The 16,981-nt window shown below is 36.8% G+C and overlaps 1 protein-coding gene across 1 annotated transcript in view; it reads left to right on the top strand.

Moving 5' to 3' along the window:
* LOC150082305 (apoptosis-resistant E3 ubiquitin protein ligase 1) overlaps positions 1-16,981 on the top strand; it is a 254,272-nt gene that overhangs the window by 185,303 nt on the left and 51,988 nt on the right. The window contains exons 10-11 of the mRNA XM_090379226.1: positions 540-617; positions 6,597-6,735. Coding sequence (XP_090235352.1) covers positions 540-617; positions 6,597-6,735 — 217 coding nt within the window. The remainder of the gene's footprint in view (positions 1-539; positions 618-6,596; positions 6,736-16,981) is intronic.

The raw sequence follows: 16,981 nt of genomic DNA, 5'->3' as shown, positions 1-16,981 counted from the left end.
GGGAGGGGAAACTTTTTTTCTATATATATATATATATATATATATATATATATTATGGGAGCAGTCTTTTTGTAGAAACAACCTCCTTGTACATCTCTCTACAATATCGATTGGCTTTCTTCAATGAAAATGACCACCACTCAAATGTAACTGAATGTGATGAAGCTACTTTGTTGTAATTTAAAAGCATCTGGTTATGAATCTCATTTGCATTTTTGCCTGTCTTCAAGTAAAATTTTACATTTGGTTGTTTCTTTCTCATTCTTGCACATCAACAAACAATGAATACAGTCATTAACTATATTTAGCAGTGCAGTCATATGGGCTTGAACTACGGTCAGCTCAAGTTTGACCACTTGGCTGTGTTGGACCTTTAACAAAATCTAGTTTGTTCTGTTAATGAATTCAGTTGAATGTCTGCAATAATAATAATGATTAAAAAAAAAAATCTTGAACTTTTTGAGACAGCTTGCAGTGTAACCAGCAGAACTATAATGTCCAGCAGCATTATTCTAAAAAAATTTTATTTCTACTTTCAGCAATTAACTATTAAGGAATCTATGTTGAAGTTTTTTACTACACGCTTGACAACATTCCGGTTATGCCCATCAACAAAGGTAAAGCTTAATCTAATGAAATAATGTGCATATCATATTATGTGCTTTGCATCATTTAAATTTGCTGCAATTTTTTTTTAAATGTATAGACAGTAGATTTTTTAAACAGAAATTAGTATTTTATATTACTTTATTATACCATTATACAAGTATACTGCTATTAATAGCCAGGATGGGCCAGATATTTTATATTAAATCACAATGCACAGGATTAATAATGTGAGCAGTAGTAATCAAGAAATGTGCAGTTTGTAAAGATTATTTTGAATAGATGGTTGCCATAATGAAACTCCTCTGTCTTTAATTTCTTAAAGGGATTGCAGATAATTCTCAGCTGTTTCATGGTACTTCAGTGATTGTGCATTGCTGTTCTTACAACACAGTCTGATTATTCAGCTATATATACAATACCTTCAAAAAAATATAAATCCAGTTTGTTGTTCTAGGAAGCCTAGTTTACATAGTCCATGGAACCTTTCCAAATAAACAAGTGACTCAGATCAGCGTATTTAAGGAGGGCATATGAGCCACACAATTTAGTTGTTCTCCTCATGACATGTAGAGCTAAGCTGACCGATTTCAAGTAGGATGTTATTGTCAGATGTCACATTGCTGATAGTTTGTTGACATCCAAAGTTAATGATTAGTGATGTTATGATGAAATGGAAGAAATGTGATGGTATCACCACTGTCCAACAGTACACAGAAAGAACAAGGAAGCCCACTCCACATGACTGGAGGGTACAGACTATCAGCAGTCTCTCCTATCATAATTGATCTGTAGAGAAGGGACAATGCGTTCTATGGAATGACTAATCTTACTCCCCATTTCAATCAGATGGGCAGGTGTGGGTGGAGGATGTCTGAGAACATCTCGTGTTCCAGTTCATTATGCCAACAATGAAGTTTGGAGGAGGTGGGGTTATGGTGTTTAGCTGTTTATCTTGGCTTCCCTAGTTCAGTAAACCGTGAATGCTGGAGCCTACTTTAACATTTTGGATAATTCCATGCTCCCTATGATATGGCAGTTCTTTCTTATAGACCCTTATTTGTTTCTATATAAGAGAACTCTCCTTGCCATACTGCAGGTGCTGCTTAAGAATGGTTCATAGACATGAATGTACCAAAGTTGGAATGACTGGCCCAGAGTCCTGATGTGAAACCTATGGAACACCTATGGGATGAACTGGAATGTTGAGTGAGGCCAGACCAAGACATCCTATGGAGGACTAGATCTGCTGCAGTCTGTCTACTGTTCATTGATGGAAGAAGGCGCCTCCGTAGCCAGGTGGGAAGGAGCAGCAGTGCATAGCACACGCTTCTTGATTAGACCGGAGTTTGAGCCCGTCACCACCAAATACGAAGGATGCGGAAAGGTCAGGGAATGACCACCGCATTACCCGGAGCAATATGGCCTTAGTTGCTAATGCTCCTAAAAATCAAATAACAAACATTAGCATTAGCATTAGTAGAGGCATTTGATGCAAGAAAGCAAGCTTATGCAGCATCAGCCAAAAAAAAAAAAAAAAAACCACTTCCACTTCACCTCTCTGTTCATTCAAAATATCTGTCCAGCAGAGCCTTAAACTTATTTAGGCTATCAACTTCCATGACAAGGGATGGAAGTGTGTTCCACCAACCAACCACTCGCTGGCTAAAGGCAAATTTCCGCACGTCTATCCTACATCTGTCTTTCCTCAATTTGAATTTATGCCCTCTCATGTGATTATTCTGAGCGAGAGGAAGAATCCCATCAGCATTGAGCATGCTCAAACCATTCAATGCTTTATACACCTCTATCAGATCACCTCGCTGGTGCATAGTCTCCAGACACTGTAATTTGCAAAACTTAAGCCTTTCTTCGTAAGAGCACCCCTTTGTTCCATTCACTAATCTTGTTGCCCTTCTCTGTACTCGTTCCAGCAGCTCTACATCCTTCTTGAAATGAGGCCTCCAGACCTGTATACAGTACTCTAGGTGTGGCCTGACCATTGCCTTATACAAGGGAATAATCACCTCCTTATCCCTGCTGGAAAAATTCCTATATATCATTGACAATACACCATGAGCTACTCTTGCAGCCCGTCTGCACTGCTCAGAGAACTTCATATCTGCCTGCACAACCACCCCCAGGTCCCTTTCATTCTCTACCACTGTCAGTGTAGTACCACAAGAGTTGATACGTTGCTCTGGGGTTGCTGTTTCCCATGTGTAGTACTTTACATTTGTCAATGTTAAACTTCATTTGCCACCTCTCAGCCCATCTGCTCAACCTTTCCAGATCCTGTTGCAGCAGCATAGTGTCAGTAGTGTCCTTGACAACCCTGCCTACCTTTGTATCGTCTGCAAACTTCGACATTAAGCTTGATATACCATCATCAATATCATTTATGAATACAGAAAACAATAATGGACCAAATACTGAACGGTGAGGGACTCCACTAATAACATTAGTCCACGACGAGCAGTGTCCATTGATTACCACTCTCTGTCTTCTTCTTCCCCTCAGCCACCCCTTTATCCACAGCAGCAATTTGCCTCCAATGTCACACTGCTCCAATTTGTGCAGCAGTCTTCCATGTGCAACAGTATCAAAAGCCTTTCTAAGATCCAAGTATATAATATCAAAGTTATTCCCTGCATCCAGTTCCTTTGTGACTGCATCATAGTATCCAATCAAATTGGTCAGGCAAGACTTCCCCTTAACAAAACCATGCTGTGTCCGAGCTATAACTGAAGTCTTGTCTAAATGATCCTGCAGTGCTTCTTTAACTAGTGCCTCCATTAATTTTCCTGGAACAGAAGTTAAACTCACAGGTCTATAATTACTTGTGTCAGCCTTTGATCCTCCTTTGTGAATTGGGGTCACATTTGCACATCTCCAGTCTGTGGGTACCTCCCCTGAGTCCAAGGAATCTCTCATAATTATGGCTAAGGGTTTGCTTACTTCCTCTTCTCCCTCCCTTAATATAACTGGATAGATCCCATCCACCCCGGGTGCCTTTCTTGTGTTTATCTTCAACAATTTCTCCTCCACTTTACTCTCAGTTATTACAAGATTCTCTAGCTTACTGCTAGAGTTGAATACACCTCTGGCTTTCCCCTCGCTAAATAACTCCTCATGTGTGAAAGTCGATGCAAAATATTCATTTAGTTTGTTAGCTACCTGAGCAGGATCATCAACAGTTGACCCATCGATATCAAGTGGACCAATCTGATTCATCCCCTTCCTTCTAGAGTTTACATAAGTAAAGAACTCTTTGCTGTTTTTCTTTGCATCCTTTGCCAAAGATTTCTCGTAATCTGCCTTCGCCTGCCTAGCCGCCTTTGTAACTTGGTTACAGATCAACTTGTATCTATCATAGGCTTCTGTGTCATGTGTTAATTTGTATGTATCCCATGCATTTTTCTTCTCTGCCATATGCCTCATCAGTTCATCTGACATCCATTTAGGCCTAAACCTTGAACAATATTTCTTAGTTGGTGTGTAAAGCCTAGTAGCTTCCAAGATAAGTTCTTTGAATGCTTCCCATTTTGCATTTGCTGTTGGTAACATCATCAGTTGGTCCCACTGTATAGAATTTAAATACTCTCTCAGTCCATCGTAGTCGCCTTTACGAAAGCAATAACCCTTTCCTTTACCCCTAATGGTAGTTACCTCTTTGAGTAAATCCCACTTCAGCACACTGTGATCACTGCCACCTAGGGGTTCATTTATCTGCAGATTCTTAATGCATGAAGAATCACTGCTGATAATCAAATCAAGAGTATTCCTCCCTCTAGTTGCCTCCCGAACATGCTGATGTAGAAAACAATCATCCAATAAATCCACAAGTCTTGCTAGTGTGTGAGTGACCAGCCCCCAAATTCCAGTCAATATCTGGGAAATTAAAATCTCCCATTATAAGACTCTCTGATTTACTGGCCCACTCTATTTCCCTGTACAGTTTCTTATTATACTCATCAGAGTCATTAGGCCTATAGCACTCCTACTCTCAATTTTGATCTCCCAATGCTTATGTCACACCAAACTGACTCGACACTGCACTGTCCAGCGATGTCCACTGGCTTCACTTCCTTGGATTTTATGTATTTCTTAACTAATAGCATAACCCCTCCTCCCTTCCTATCCAGTCTATCCTTTCTGTAGACGTTGTACTCCCCAAATTCCAGTTCTGCATTCCTTATATCTGTGTGACACCACGTCTCTGATATCCCAACAATATCTGCCTTTGATGTTTTGAGCAATACCTCAAATTCATCAAATTTATTTACTAAACTCCTAGCATTGGTGTACACGCAAGTATACATGCACCTATTTCTATTCTTAGCTACCCTAACACAACCCATGTGTTTACTTGTACCGCAATGACTCCCAGCAGTCTCTGAAATATCCTAAATCTTGTTTTTCAGGCTTCTGCTCATTCCAATAGAAGCAGTGCAAGAATCTCTTTCACCTCTGCCAGTGGCTACTGTTAATCTATTCGTCTTTGTATCCCCCAAGCTAGCAGTTTTCCGACCCACCTAACACTGCCTTGATAGCATCAGCAAATATTCTTGCACCCTTTCTATTTAAGTGTATCCCATCCCTGTAGAAGCAATCTCTCCTGATGGAAGAGAAGGGCGGGGACTTGTGTGTAAAACTGGCATATCCATATACTTTTCAGATAGTATGGTTGAAAGTTAAGTTAATCTAAGACTAAGGTTAATTATTAAATATTCTAGTGTTCTATGGAATGACTAGAGGGTTAAACCAAGTTATGGAATTTAAGATTTTATGGAAAAGAGTTAACTGCTTTAAAATGTTTAAAGCAAACAAAATTCTGTGAGTGACATCTAAAGTGAATACTCAATAACACACAAGACCAACAGATAGAGTGAAAATTAAAGCAGTACTTATTTTGATAGAAGCTTTAAAATGAAAAATATTGTGGTTCTTGGTGGGATAGGATTGGTAATCATCTTAAGCAATGTACTTCTCAAGTTCTCAGTCTTGAGCTTTTGGAGTAAATGCAGTCAGACAAAATCACTTCTAATTTTATTCAAGGTAATTTCAAATTCTAAGCTGTTTTTGGAGCAAGCACTTTGAGCCTATAATTATATGCAATTAACATACTGTTAGTACTATAGTTGTATGTCACTATGTAACAGAAGCAAACAGATTTTGCAGGCGATAACTTACATTGTGAATTCTTTCACTGTATGAGTTGTTGTGTAATGATGCTCTACTTGTGCACTTTGAATAAATAGCACTTTCTATTTATTGCTATTTATTCTCAGTCGGGTACCATCTCTTGGATGGTTCCATTTCAGAGACTCTTCTCATTGCTTGTTGGATAGGCACCCTAGGTATAGAAGCTGACAACCTAGCTGTCACTTGATTTAACAATGTGAGAGATGTTAAAAAATGTGAGAATTTAAAATTCTGTGCAGTTTTGGAACAGAAGGCTGAAGCTACAGAAATTATGCATAACTGATGTACTGTTAGTTCTGAACCATTATATTATACATACATATGTGATAGAAGTAAATGATGTTTTCATGGTTTCCACGCTGTGTTTGCATAGTTTTCATACAATATCTCATACTGACTCACAGTATGAGATATTATATAATGATGCTTCTGTTACATAGCCACATAAAATCAGACAATTTGAATAAATGCTTGTAAATTCTTCATTTGAAAGGCTGAATGATGTTATTGCTATATATTAGCATTGCAATAACTCTTTTGTCTTCTTTTGTAGTTCATTTAAGCATAGTTTTCATACAGTATCTCATACTGTGAATCCAAGTTATTGAAAACTATGCATGGTTTCTATTCATTCAATTGATACTGAAATGTTCAATAATTGAACAATTTCAGTATAAATTGAATATTATCTATCAAATTAGGTTAGTTAATTTTTTTAGTTTGAAATACAAAAAATTGTTTGAAGTGTTTTTTAATTATTATTATTTTTTTTTTATATATCTTAGTTCCAGTTTCATAATAGTAATTACCAAGGAGAGCAAGTGTTAATAATTGATGATGGCTGTCAGCCTCCAGTAGAACTGATGTCACAAGACAGAAATGAAATAGCTGCAACATTTATTCATTTTCTTTTGAAAAATATTGGTAAGAATTAAATATTCAGTTAGTGGCATGGTGTGCAAGTATAGGTATATTTCCAAGAAATGGAAATTGATGAAATAATGAGCAGTTCAACCGGCATGGAGTGTAAGTAATCTGCCTTTAATTTCTTAAAGAATTACGGGGTATTCTTAGATGTTTTGTGGTACTTTCTTTACCACTTCTTCAGTGACTGTAAAGACAGCAGTACTGGTAAATTATGGTGACTAAATTTACATCTCCAATTTAAACTAACAGCTAAATATTAACATGTCAGAAATGTGTAATAAAATTAACAACTCTGTGTAAATGAAGTCACCATAATTTACCAGTTTTGCTGTCTTTGCATTCACTGAAGAAGTGATATGGGAAGTGCCACAAAACATCTGAGAATAATCTGTAATTATTTAAGAAATTAATAGCAGATTGCACTCCATGCAGGTTGAAGTGCTCATTATTTCACCAATTTCCATTTGGTGAGAACTGATTGAATGGTAACTGAAAGTTCTTTATTCAGACAACTGTTTAGTTCCATAAAATGGTTCCTGACTCTAGCTTCATAAAATAATTACTGTTTATTGTAATAAATAGTCATTTGTTACATAAACAGTAACCATACATGAGTGTGTTAGGGTAACTAAGAGTAAGGACAGGTGCATGTATACTTGCGAGTGCACTAATGCTAGGAACATAGTAAATAAATTTGATGAATTTGAAGTACTAATTAAGTACAACTCCCAGATCCCTTTCCTCCTCCACTATTTTTAATTCAACCCCACCAAGTGTATAATTTATTTATGGGTTGTTATTCCTGAAGTGCAAGATCTTGCATTTAGCAGCATTAAAACATACCTGCCACTTCTCCAACCATCTTTGAAGTCTGTTCAATTCATCCTGAAGGAGCACTGCTTGAGACTGATCATTAACGACTCTGCCAATCTTAACATCATCTGCAAATTTTGATATCATGCTTTCTATCCCTTTGTTGATGTCATTTATGAAAATGAGAAACAACAGTGGTTCTAGAACCAATTCTTGAGTGACCCCACTCCTGGTGTTACACCATTCTGAAGAATATCCATTAATCACAACCCTTTGCCTTCTGCCCTGCAACCACCCAGCAATCCATCTGAGAATCTTAAAAGTAATCCCAACCTGTTCAAGCTTATACAGTAACCTTTTATGAGAGGCGTAGTCAAATGTTCTTGATTATACTCCAGCATGTCCACCAGGTCAGAGGAGTTTACAATAAATCATCAATACAAACATTAATTGTATTTAGCGGTCATGGGCTTGAATCCCAGTCCACTCAAAGGGCACATGCTATTGCACTCTTGCTCTTGATCACTCGGCTATGTCATGCTTAGCTAAAATCCAAATAAACATTGAAATTGTTAGCTAAATTCAGCTCAAGTTCAGCTAAATTCAGTAACTGTGTCAAAATAGCCAAATAAGTTAGTTAAGCATGATTTTCCCTTAACAAAACCATGTTGCTATTCAGAATGTCATATTTATCTAAATGTCCCTGCATTGCATTCTTAATCACTGCCTCTAAGATTTTCCCTGCCACTGAAGTCAGACTAATTGGTCTGCAGTTACCAACTTTATTCTTAGAACTGATTTTATGTATTGACGATACATTGGTGCTTCTCCAATCCAAAGGAATCTCCCCCGAGTCCAAAGATACCTCATAATTAACTTCAATGGTTCAGTGCACTCACCCTCAAAACTACAAGACATATACCATCAACTCCAGGAGCCTTACTTGCCTCTATGCTCAAAGGTTTTTCTAATAAACAGTCATCTGTAATTACAACATCACTAATTTCATATGGCTCAGCCCCACTCACACAGCCTCTTCTCAGCATGAAGGGCCTTTTGTTAGTAAAGACCAATGCAAGGTACCAATTCAATTCATCCACATCAGCTGGATTATCTAAGACTTTCCCACACCCAAAAAAGCTAATCGGATCAGACCCTTGCACAAGGGTCTGATCCGATTAGCTTTTTTCTCTGTTGTATTTGCATACATTATCTGATCCATTAGTAATGATGAGGTCAAGAATATTCTCACCCTTAGTACTTTCTCTAACATTCTGGTACAAATAATAATCATCTAATTTATTTAAAAAGGTTTTTCACCATGGTGAGTTTCCCTCCCTCTTGTTCCAGTCAATCTGGGGAAGATTAAAGTTACCATAATATGACTTCATGCTTGCTTGCCCATTCCATCTGCATGTAAAGACTCTCATCATATTCTTCAGTCTTCTGGTCTGTAGATTACTCCCACTTTCATTGTTCCTTTGCTTCCAACTAACTCACACTACACAGATTCTATGCTGGCAGATGTAACTTCAGACTCAGCAAAAGCTCTTTTCATCCTCAGGCTGCTTTTGATAAGAAGCATCACCCTTCCACCCCTTCTCTCTTCCCTATCTTTCCTAAATACATTATACATACCGTATTGGAACTTATTACCGATCACCACATTTCTGTTATCCCTGTTATATCAGCATTAATTGTCCTAACCAGGAGTTTAAATTCAGCCATTTTATTGACAACACTGCCGACATTACTGTAGACACAGTTGAGACTAAGTAATCTTCTATAGTTTACTGCCCTGACACACCCCTTGAAGTTATTTAGGTTTGTATTTCAAGCTTTATCTTCCCCCTCATTTGAAACATCGCTACCCTCAGAACATCTTATCAACATCAGCTGTTTTTTTCCAACAAACAAGAATTCATGGGGTGAGTACAAGCATTACTTTGACCCGTATCATCAGATAAACACGGATCGAAATTGCCCTTCTCCCCCCTAACTAGCAGTTGCCCTGAATCCTTAGGGCAGCCTCAATGATACTGGCAAAAATTCTTGAACCACCTTTGTTCAAAGGAATACCATCTCTACAAAATAGATTCCTTCTGCCTATAAATGTGGGTCACACTGATAAAAATTTCTCCCTGGAGCCCTGCAGATTCCCTCTAGTCTTGAGTTAATCCACAAGGCTTTCAGCATATAATCCTTCCTATCTTGTCTGGGCAGAATTGTAGACACACATGCATTCTGACCTAACCCGTGGAATTTTTTCATCATAGTTCTATATTTATCCAATACATGGTCAGGTTGTGTACGTTTAATATCATTAGTCCCCACATGAATAATAATTCTCTCTTTACCTCCCTTAAAATCTGACAGTCTGTTGGTAACATCTATTGTTGCTCCTGGCAAACACACTCTGGTTCTGGACCACCTATCTTTATTACGAAAAATATTACCCATTTCCCCCTGACAATAGAGTCTCTGAATAAAACTAAATCACCTTCAACCAGAATAGTCAAGAGCAGTCTGCTCTTGGCTATTCTCTTCTGAGACCCAAATCAGAGATGCATATTGATGGGATAGTGGAGGTTAGTGTGTCTTCTGGTGTCTTCTGTGACTTGGGAATTTTCATTTGCTTTGATGACTTAAAGATACTCATGATTGGCATGAGTCTTTAAGTCATCAGCATAATCCAAGAAATACAACCCCCTGGATAACCAGTGGAGCAATGAGTGTGGTGTAATATGGGGTGAGGAGGCCTGATAATACAGTCCCTTGAGGATTCCAACTAAGATCACTTTGCAGCATTATAAGTTATTTTTACTCAGTTTAACTGTATAGTTATGCATTTAAAAGATGTTGAGAAGTTAGTACACTACCAGATAGGGTGTTGTTTCCTATCTGGTAGTGGTTCTCTAGCAGCTGTAGGAGAGATGAAACTGTAGTTTAATGTATGGTTTTAAAAAAAATGTGGAAATATGGTTTAATAAAAATTTACTTTGCTTCCATAATTTTTTTCCCCAGACTTCTTGGTCAGAGCCATAAAGTGACTTCCTGTAACTATGAGGTCAATTCAAAAAAGCAAGAAAATTCACATATTAAATACTGATAAAATAACAATGTGTTTTTTGTGGACATAGAACATAATGCATATCAAGACATTTCAACATGTGTTCTGTGGCTTGAATATGTTGGCTCTGTTTTCACATTGCACTGGGCGCCTCCGTAGCCAGGTGGGCAGGAGCAGCAGTGCGTAGAACACGCTTCTTGATTAGACCGGAGTTCGAGCCAGTGACTACCAAATAGGGAGGATGCGGAAAGGTCAGGGAATGACCACCGCATATCCCCAGAGCAATATGGCCGTAGTTGCTAATGCTCCTAAAAACCAAATAACAACAACAATAACACATTGCACCATTGTTGAGCAATATATGGTACTTTGATTTTCATGGGCTTAAAGAGTGAAACACTTTAAAATTAACAGATGAATGATAGCTCATATGTGGATAATTATATTACATAAAGAAAGGTGTATGAATGGGTGAAAAGATTCAGAAATTGCAGAGCAAGCATGATCACTGAAGATCAGGCCATCGAACAGCCTCAGAAATGGCAAACAACATTATGATTTAATGTACTCTCAACTATTAGTCAATGATGTAGTTAAAATGTTAGGCATTAGATTGGGTCTATTTGGTCATGCAAGATATTGCAAAATTTGTGCAAAGTGGTCCCAAGACAGCTTACAGATACACACAGGTGAGCATTTGGGGATGTATATTTTTTACAGCAATATTATAAAGGAGAGACTTTTCTGGAAAGGATTGTCAGTGGGGGTGAAACATAGATGCTGTGTTTCATCCCCTTAAAGCAAGTGTCAAAAGTTGAAACATACTTCATTGCCAGTGGCCAAGAAATTCAAAGTTGTACCCTTCTGTTGGTAAAGTTATGTTGATACTGTTTGTAGAGGAGTCAAAACCTTATTATTCACACAATGCCAGTGATTCCTCTGATTCCAGTGATTTGTATCATGATGTGACTTCAGTATAGCAGCAGAAACCATTGAAATGTAACTACATTTTGAATAATTTATTTTGAATTTATTTATTTATTACATTTTATTTGATTATTAGTGGGATATCAGAGTGAGGGACTCATTTTTAAATAATTTTTTTTTAGTATATTGCTTGCTGGCTCTGGCTTCGGCTGGACTATGTAAATTCTTTGTTTATATGTTTGAGTTAGTTTTTTTATACTTATTTTCTGTTTTCTTATTTTATATATTTTTGTAGCATAGTAGTAATAAGCAAAGATATAGATTAGCTAACACCATTCGCTATAGCTGTGTGAAAGAAGGAATTAGTGACTCACAGTCACTAATCCTTCATTTGTTCTTGCCAATTTCATAGGAACACCTCACATAATCCCAGTCTAGAAGATTATACCCCAGTAACAAGGTTTCTGAGAAAAGAGGCATCACTGTTAGTTGCAGTCTAAAGGAAATGCCCAACTTTGCTTGCAACTCATAAAAGTTGAATACATAACTCCTTGTTAAAAGTAAATTAATTAAAAATATTCTTTGATATTTCAAAACTCATGTAAAGATGCAATAATTCCTTAGGTTAAACAGCTTGAGTTCTGCTCCTATGTACCAGGCTACCTGATATTCAAAATAAAATGAAATAAAATAAAAATATAAATAAGAAAAGACAAAGCAGTGCTCATCTTCAGCAGTGTGAACACCCCCACTCAAGAAGAGACACTCCCACCAGTGAATGAGCACAACTTTTAAGATAAATAGGTGAGAACTTATAAGCACTACCTCTTCAAAAGGATATCAGCACTTATGAACTTAATTCCTGATTGTATTTCAGGCATCCAGAAAAATGTCAGTGTCTGTATGTGATCCAAATCAGAAAGGAAAAAGTTATTTTATTTTGAATATTAGGTAGCCAAATTCAACCTCAACTACAACAGTAATTTGCTGTATTTGTTATGGTTTTGTGTTTTCTTTTTTTCATAAGAGTTGTGTTTACCTTGGAAAATTTACTTGAAGACATGTTCAGTAGTTTTTAAGATAATTTTTGTGAATGTGATAAGATTAGGATTCAGTGGATAAAATACATTTAAACAAATGACATAAGTAATAGAGGATTATTAAAATAGAAAGTGCCCTATAATTTGAGACATGATTTAAGCAATATTACTCTGAATCACCAAGAAAACATTGTATTACTCATTACAGTTAATGAAAATCACAGTTGACTGTAGATTCAAATGGCAATATTTTTTGTCATGAGAGAGTAATATTTTGTCTAAGATATAAGTATAACTTAGTAATAAATAACTTATATAAGTTAATAATGACTTTTATGACTAAGCTTATGCCAAGGAATTGGTTAAGTCACCAATTTTTGACACTATATTTTTAAGAGCTGCAGAACTGGTACTAAAAAATAGGTTAAAATTCTTCTTTACTTTGATTAAACATTTAATTTTAGTACTTTATTAAAACTTAGTAGCCAAGACCTGTTGGAAAAAAGAAGGTTGAAATTTATGTTAATTTAATTTAATGTGTATATAATGCTTCAGTATAAGTCAAGTTGATTGTTGCTTAATCTACGCCACAATCAGGTTCTGCATTTATATTCTTTAAAACCCTGGGTAAACTGTGATTAAAATAACTCGGTCATTATTGAGTTAAATAGCTTTATGAATAATGTATTAACTTTGCAAGTATATGATCTCCCCCCTTTTATAAATTTAAAAATATAGGAAAAAATACTAGTGTAAGGCAAAGCTACCTTCAGGCACTGTTTTCTATACATTGGTATCTATAGATAATTTTTCAGTGGAGAAAAAAAAAAAAAAAAAAAAACCACGAGGATGAATTAAAATATATTCACAATGATTTTTTTCCCATTTTTTTTAGAAAATAAAATAACATTAATATACAGTTATTGGGTTGTATTTCAGTGCAGCAATTGAAACCAAGTAAATATTATATTATATCCTTCATTGATTTCGATCATAGGCAACTCTGCTCCCATTAAGGGATGAGTTTTTGACACCAAGGTGTGGGCATATATTCACCTTAAAAAAAGTGTTATTATTCAAGACTCTGCTAAAGATGCTAATAACTTTATAAAACTAAATATTGAAAAATGTCATAACCTTATATTCCGTGAAGATTAGAGTTTGTATAGAAAGGATATATTGCCAGAAAGGACAAATCCGCTATATATTTAAAAATCTGAACATTGCTAGGAGAGCTGTTTCAAAGCTTACTGGTTTTTCATCAGTTGATGGGTAGTCTCTGTAAGTGAATGTACCAAATTGAATGATATATTTTGTCTAATTGATTAATCAAGTGATATATGTATGAAAAACTTCTGTTTTAAAACGCATTCATTGACTGTTCTTTGTTTAAAATGGATTTACCTTTCTGCTGATACTAGGCAATTTAAATTGACATCAACTTAGGGAGAATTGTAAATAACAGCATTTATCTCTATGGTGATCATAAGCCCAAGGCTTGAACTTATGTTCAGTTTAAAGAGAATCAAAAACTCAGCCTTAAGTCTTTATCAGAAGTAAAGATCTCCCTGAAATTGAACAAAAGGCAGTGTGTAACTAGATAATAGTTCTTTGCAGTTCAGCCTTTAAAATTTCTAAAAAGCTTTTCATTGCATTTTGTTTTATGGCCTCTACATCGTTAAATGATGTAGAGGCCATAATTGTTTTCTTTACTTGAGGAAGAGGAAAAATGTCACGTGAAGACATTAAGTAAATATGGAGGCTATGACTAACTAAAACATTGCCTCGTAACCTGTGCTTAATGGGCCTTCCTCCACTTTTCTGCTTGCTTCCTTCAAATAGAAAATTTGAAGGAAGTTTAAATAGAAGTACTTACTGAGTTGAGTGACTGCTTACCTTTGTGGTTTGTACTTAGTGTAGAATTAATATCTTATGAAAGGAAACAGTTGCTATTACTTTTGTGTTGCTATGCACTTTCCAAAACATTTCTGATTGTGGTGACAAAGGAAATTTTCCATTATTAATTGATGCTGGAGTTATTTTTGCCTGCCAAATTAACTTCACAATAATAATATTGCCTCTTTTCTTTCTTCCCGACCCCCCCCCCATTCATTTCATTTTCGATAATTCATTCAGTGTTGGTTTTAGTATAAAGATAGTATTTATAAATATGTTTTTGATATCCCATATTGGAAACTGTCTTCCAGATTCATTACATTTTACATATTTTTAGGTTCTTTTACTACACTTTGAAATTCGTATGTTGTTTTTATCAGTCACTTATTTGTTATTAACATAATCTATACTATCTACTGTGGATTGCTTTTATAATCTCTGCCTACTCTTAACTGTTGCCGAGATGCACAGTACTGAAGGGAAGTCTGCCAGGGGCAAAGGTTGATGACGTTGTACAGCAGATATCATCTTTTAAGGGCACAAAAGGTGATATAGTTGTGCACGTTGGCACTAATGATATTAAGAGTAGGAGACCGGCAGATTTACTTAACAAGTACAGGTCACTGTTGAAAAAAAGCCGCGAATTAGGGTTGAATTTGAAAGTGTCTGCAATTCTGCTCAGACACGATAGGAGGGAGTATGTGATGAGAGCCTTGTTGATCAATTCGGCCCTGGAAAGATTGTGCAAGGCTCAAGGTGTAGAATTTTTTTCAGCCTCGACTGTACTTGTTAACAGGAGAGAATGCTTCTACAGGGATGGGATACACTTAAATAGAAAGGTTGCAAGAATATTTGCTGATGCTATAGAGGCAGTGTTAGGTGGGTCGGAAAACTGCTAGCTTGCGGGGATGCAAGGACTAATAGATTAACAGTAGCCCCTGGCAGAGGTGAAAGTGATTCTTGCACTGCTTCTATTGTAATGAGCAGCAACCTGGAAAACAAGATGCAGGATATTTCAGAGACCGCTGGGAGTCATTGCGGTACAAGTAAACACATGGGTTGTGTTAGGGTAGCTAAGAATAGGAACAGGTGCATGTATACTTGCATGTACACCAATGCTAGGAGTTTAGTAAATAAATTTGAATTTGAGGTATTGCTCAAAACATCAAAGGCAGATATTGTTGGGATTTCAGAGACGTGGTGTCACACAGATATAAGGAATGCAGAACTGGAATTTGGGGAGTACAATGTCTACAGAAAGTATAGACAGGATAGGAAGGGAGGAGGGGTTATGCTATTAGTTAAGAAACACATAAAATCCAAGTAAGTGAAGCCAGTCAACATCGCTGGACAGTGCAGTGTCGAGTCAGTTTGGTGTGACATAAGCATTGGGAGATCAAAATTGAGAGTAGGAGTGTGCTATAGGCCTAAAGACTCTGATGAATATAATAAGAAACTGTACAGGGAAATAGTGGGCCAGTAAATCAGAGAGTCTTATAATGGGAGATTTTAATTTCCCAAATATTGACTGGAATTTGTGGGTTGGTCACTCACACACTAGCAAGGCTTTTGTGGATTTATTGGATGATTGTTTTCTACATCCGCATGTTCGGGAGGCAACTAGAGGGAGTAATACTCTTGATCTGATTATCAGTAGTGATTCTTCATGCATTGAGAATCTGCAGATAAAGGAACCACTAGATGGCAGTGATCACAGTGTGCTGAAGTGGGATTTACTCAGAGGTAACTACCATCAGGGGTAAAGGGAAGGGTTTTTGCTTTCGTAAGGGCAACTACAATGGTCTAAGACAGTATTTGAATTCTATACAGTGGGACCAACTGATGATGTTACCAACAGCAAATTCAAAATGGGAAGCATTCAAAGAAATTAACTTGGAAGCTACAAGGCTTTACATACCAACTAAGAAATATTGTTCAAGGTTTAGGCCTAAATGGATGTCAGATGAACTAATGAGACATATGGCAGAAAAGAAAAATGCAGCATGTGATACATATAAATTGATGGGTGACATGGAAACCTATGATAGATATAAGCTGATCTGTAACCAAGTCACAAAGGCGCCTCCGTAGCCAGGTGGGAAGGAGCAGCAGTGCGTAGCACACGCTTCTTGATTAGACCGGGGTTCGAGCCCGTCACCACCAAATACGGAGGATGCGGAAAGGTCAAGGGAATGACCACCGCATATTCCTGGAGCAATATGGCCTTAGTTGCTAATGCTCCTAAAAACCAAATAACAAACAAACAACCAAGTCACAAAGGAGATTAGCCAGGCAAAGGCAGATTATGAGAAATCCTTGGAAAAGGATGCAAAGAAAAACAGAAAAGAGTTCTTTACCTAAGTAAACTCAATAAGGAAAGGGATGAATCAGATTGGTCCACAGGATATTGATGGTTCAACAGTTGAGGATCCTGCTCAGGTGGCTAACAAACTAAATGAGTATTTTGCATCTACATTCACACATAAGGAGTTATTCA

Source organism: Mastigoproctus giganteus, chromosome 8, assembly GCF_048544385.1.
Source record: "Mastigoproctus giganteus isolate SK-2022 chromosome 8, ASM4854438v1, whole genome shotgun sequence".
In the NCBI taxonomy this organism is placed as follows: domain Eukaryota; kingdom Metazoa; phylum Arthropoda; class Arachnida; order Uropygi; family Thelyphonidae; genus Mastigoproctus; species Mastigoproctus giganteus.
The sequence above is the reverse complement of the archived record's forward strand: the minus strand, read 5'-3'. Positions and strand labels throughout refer to the sequence as shown.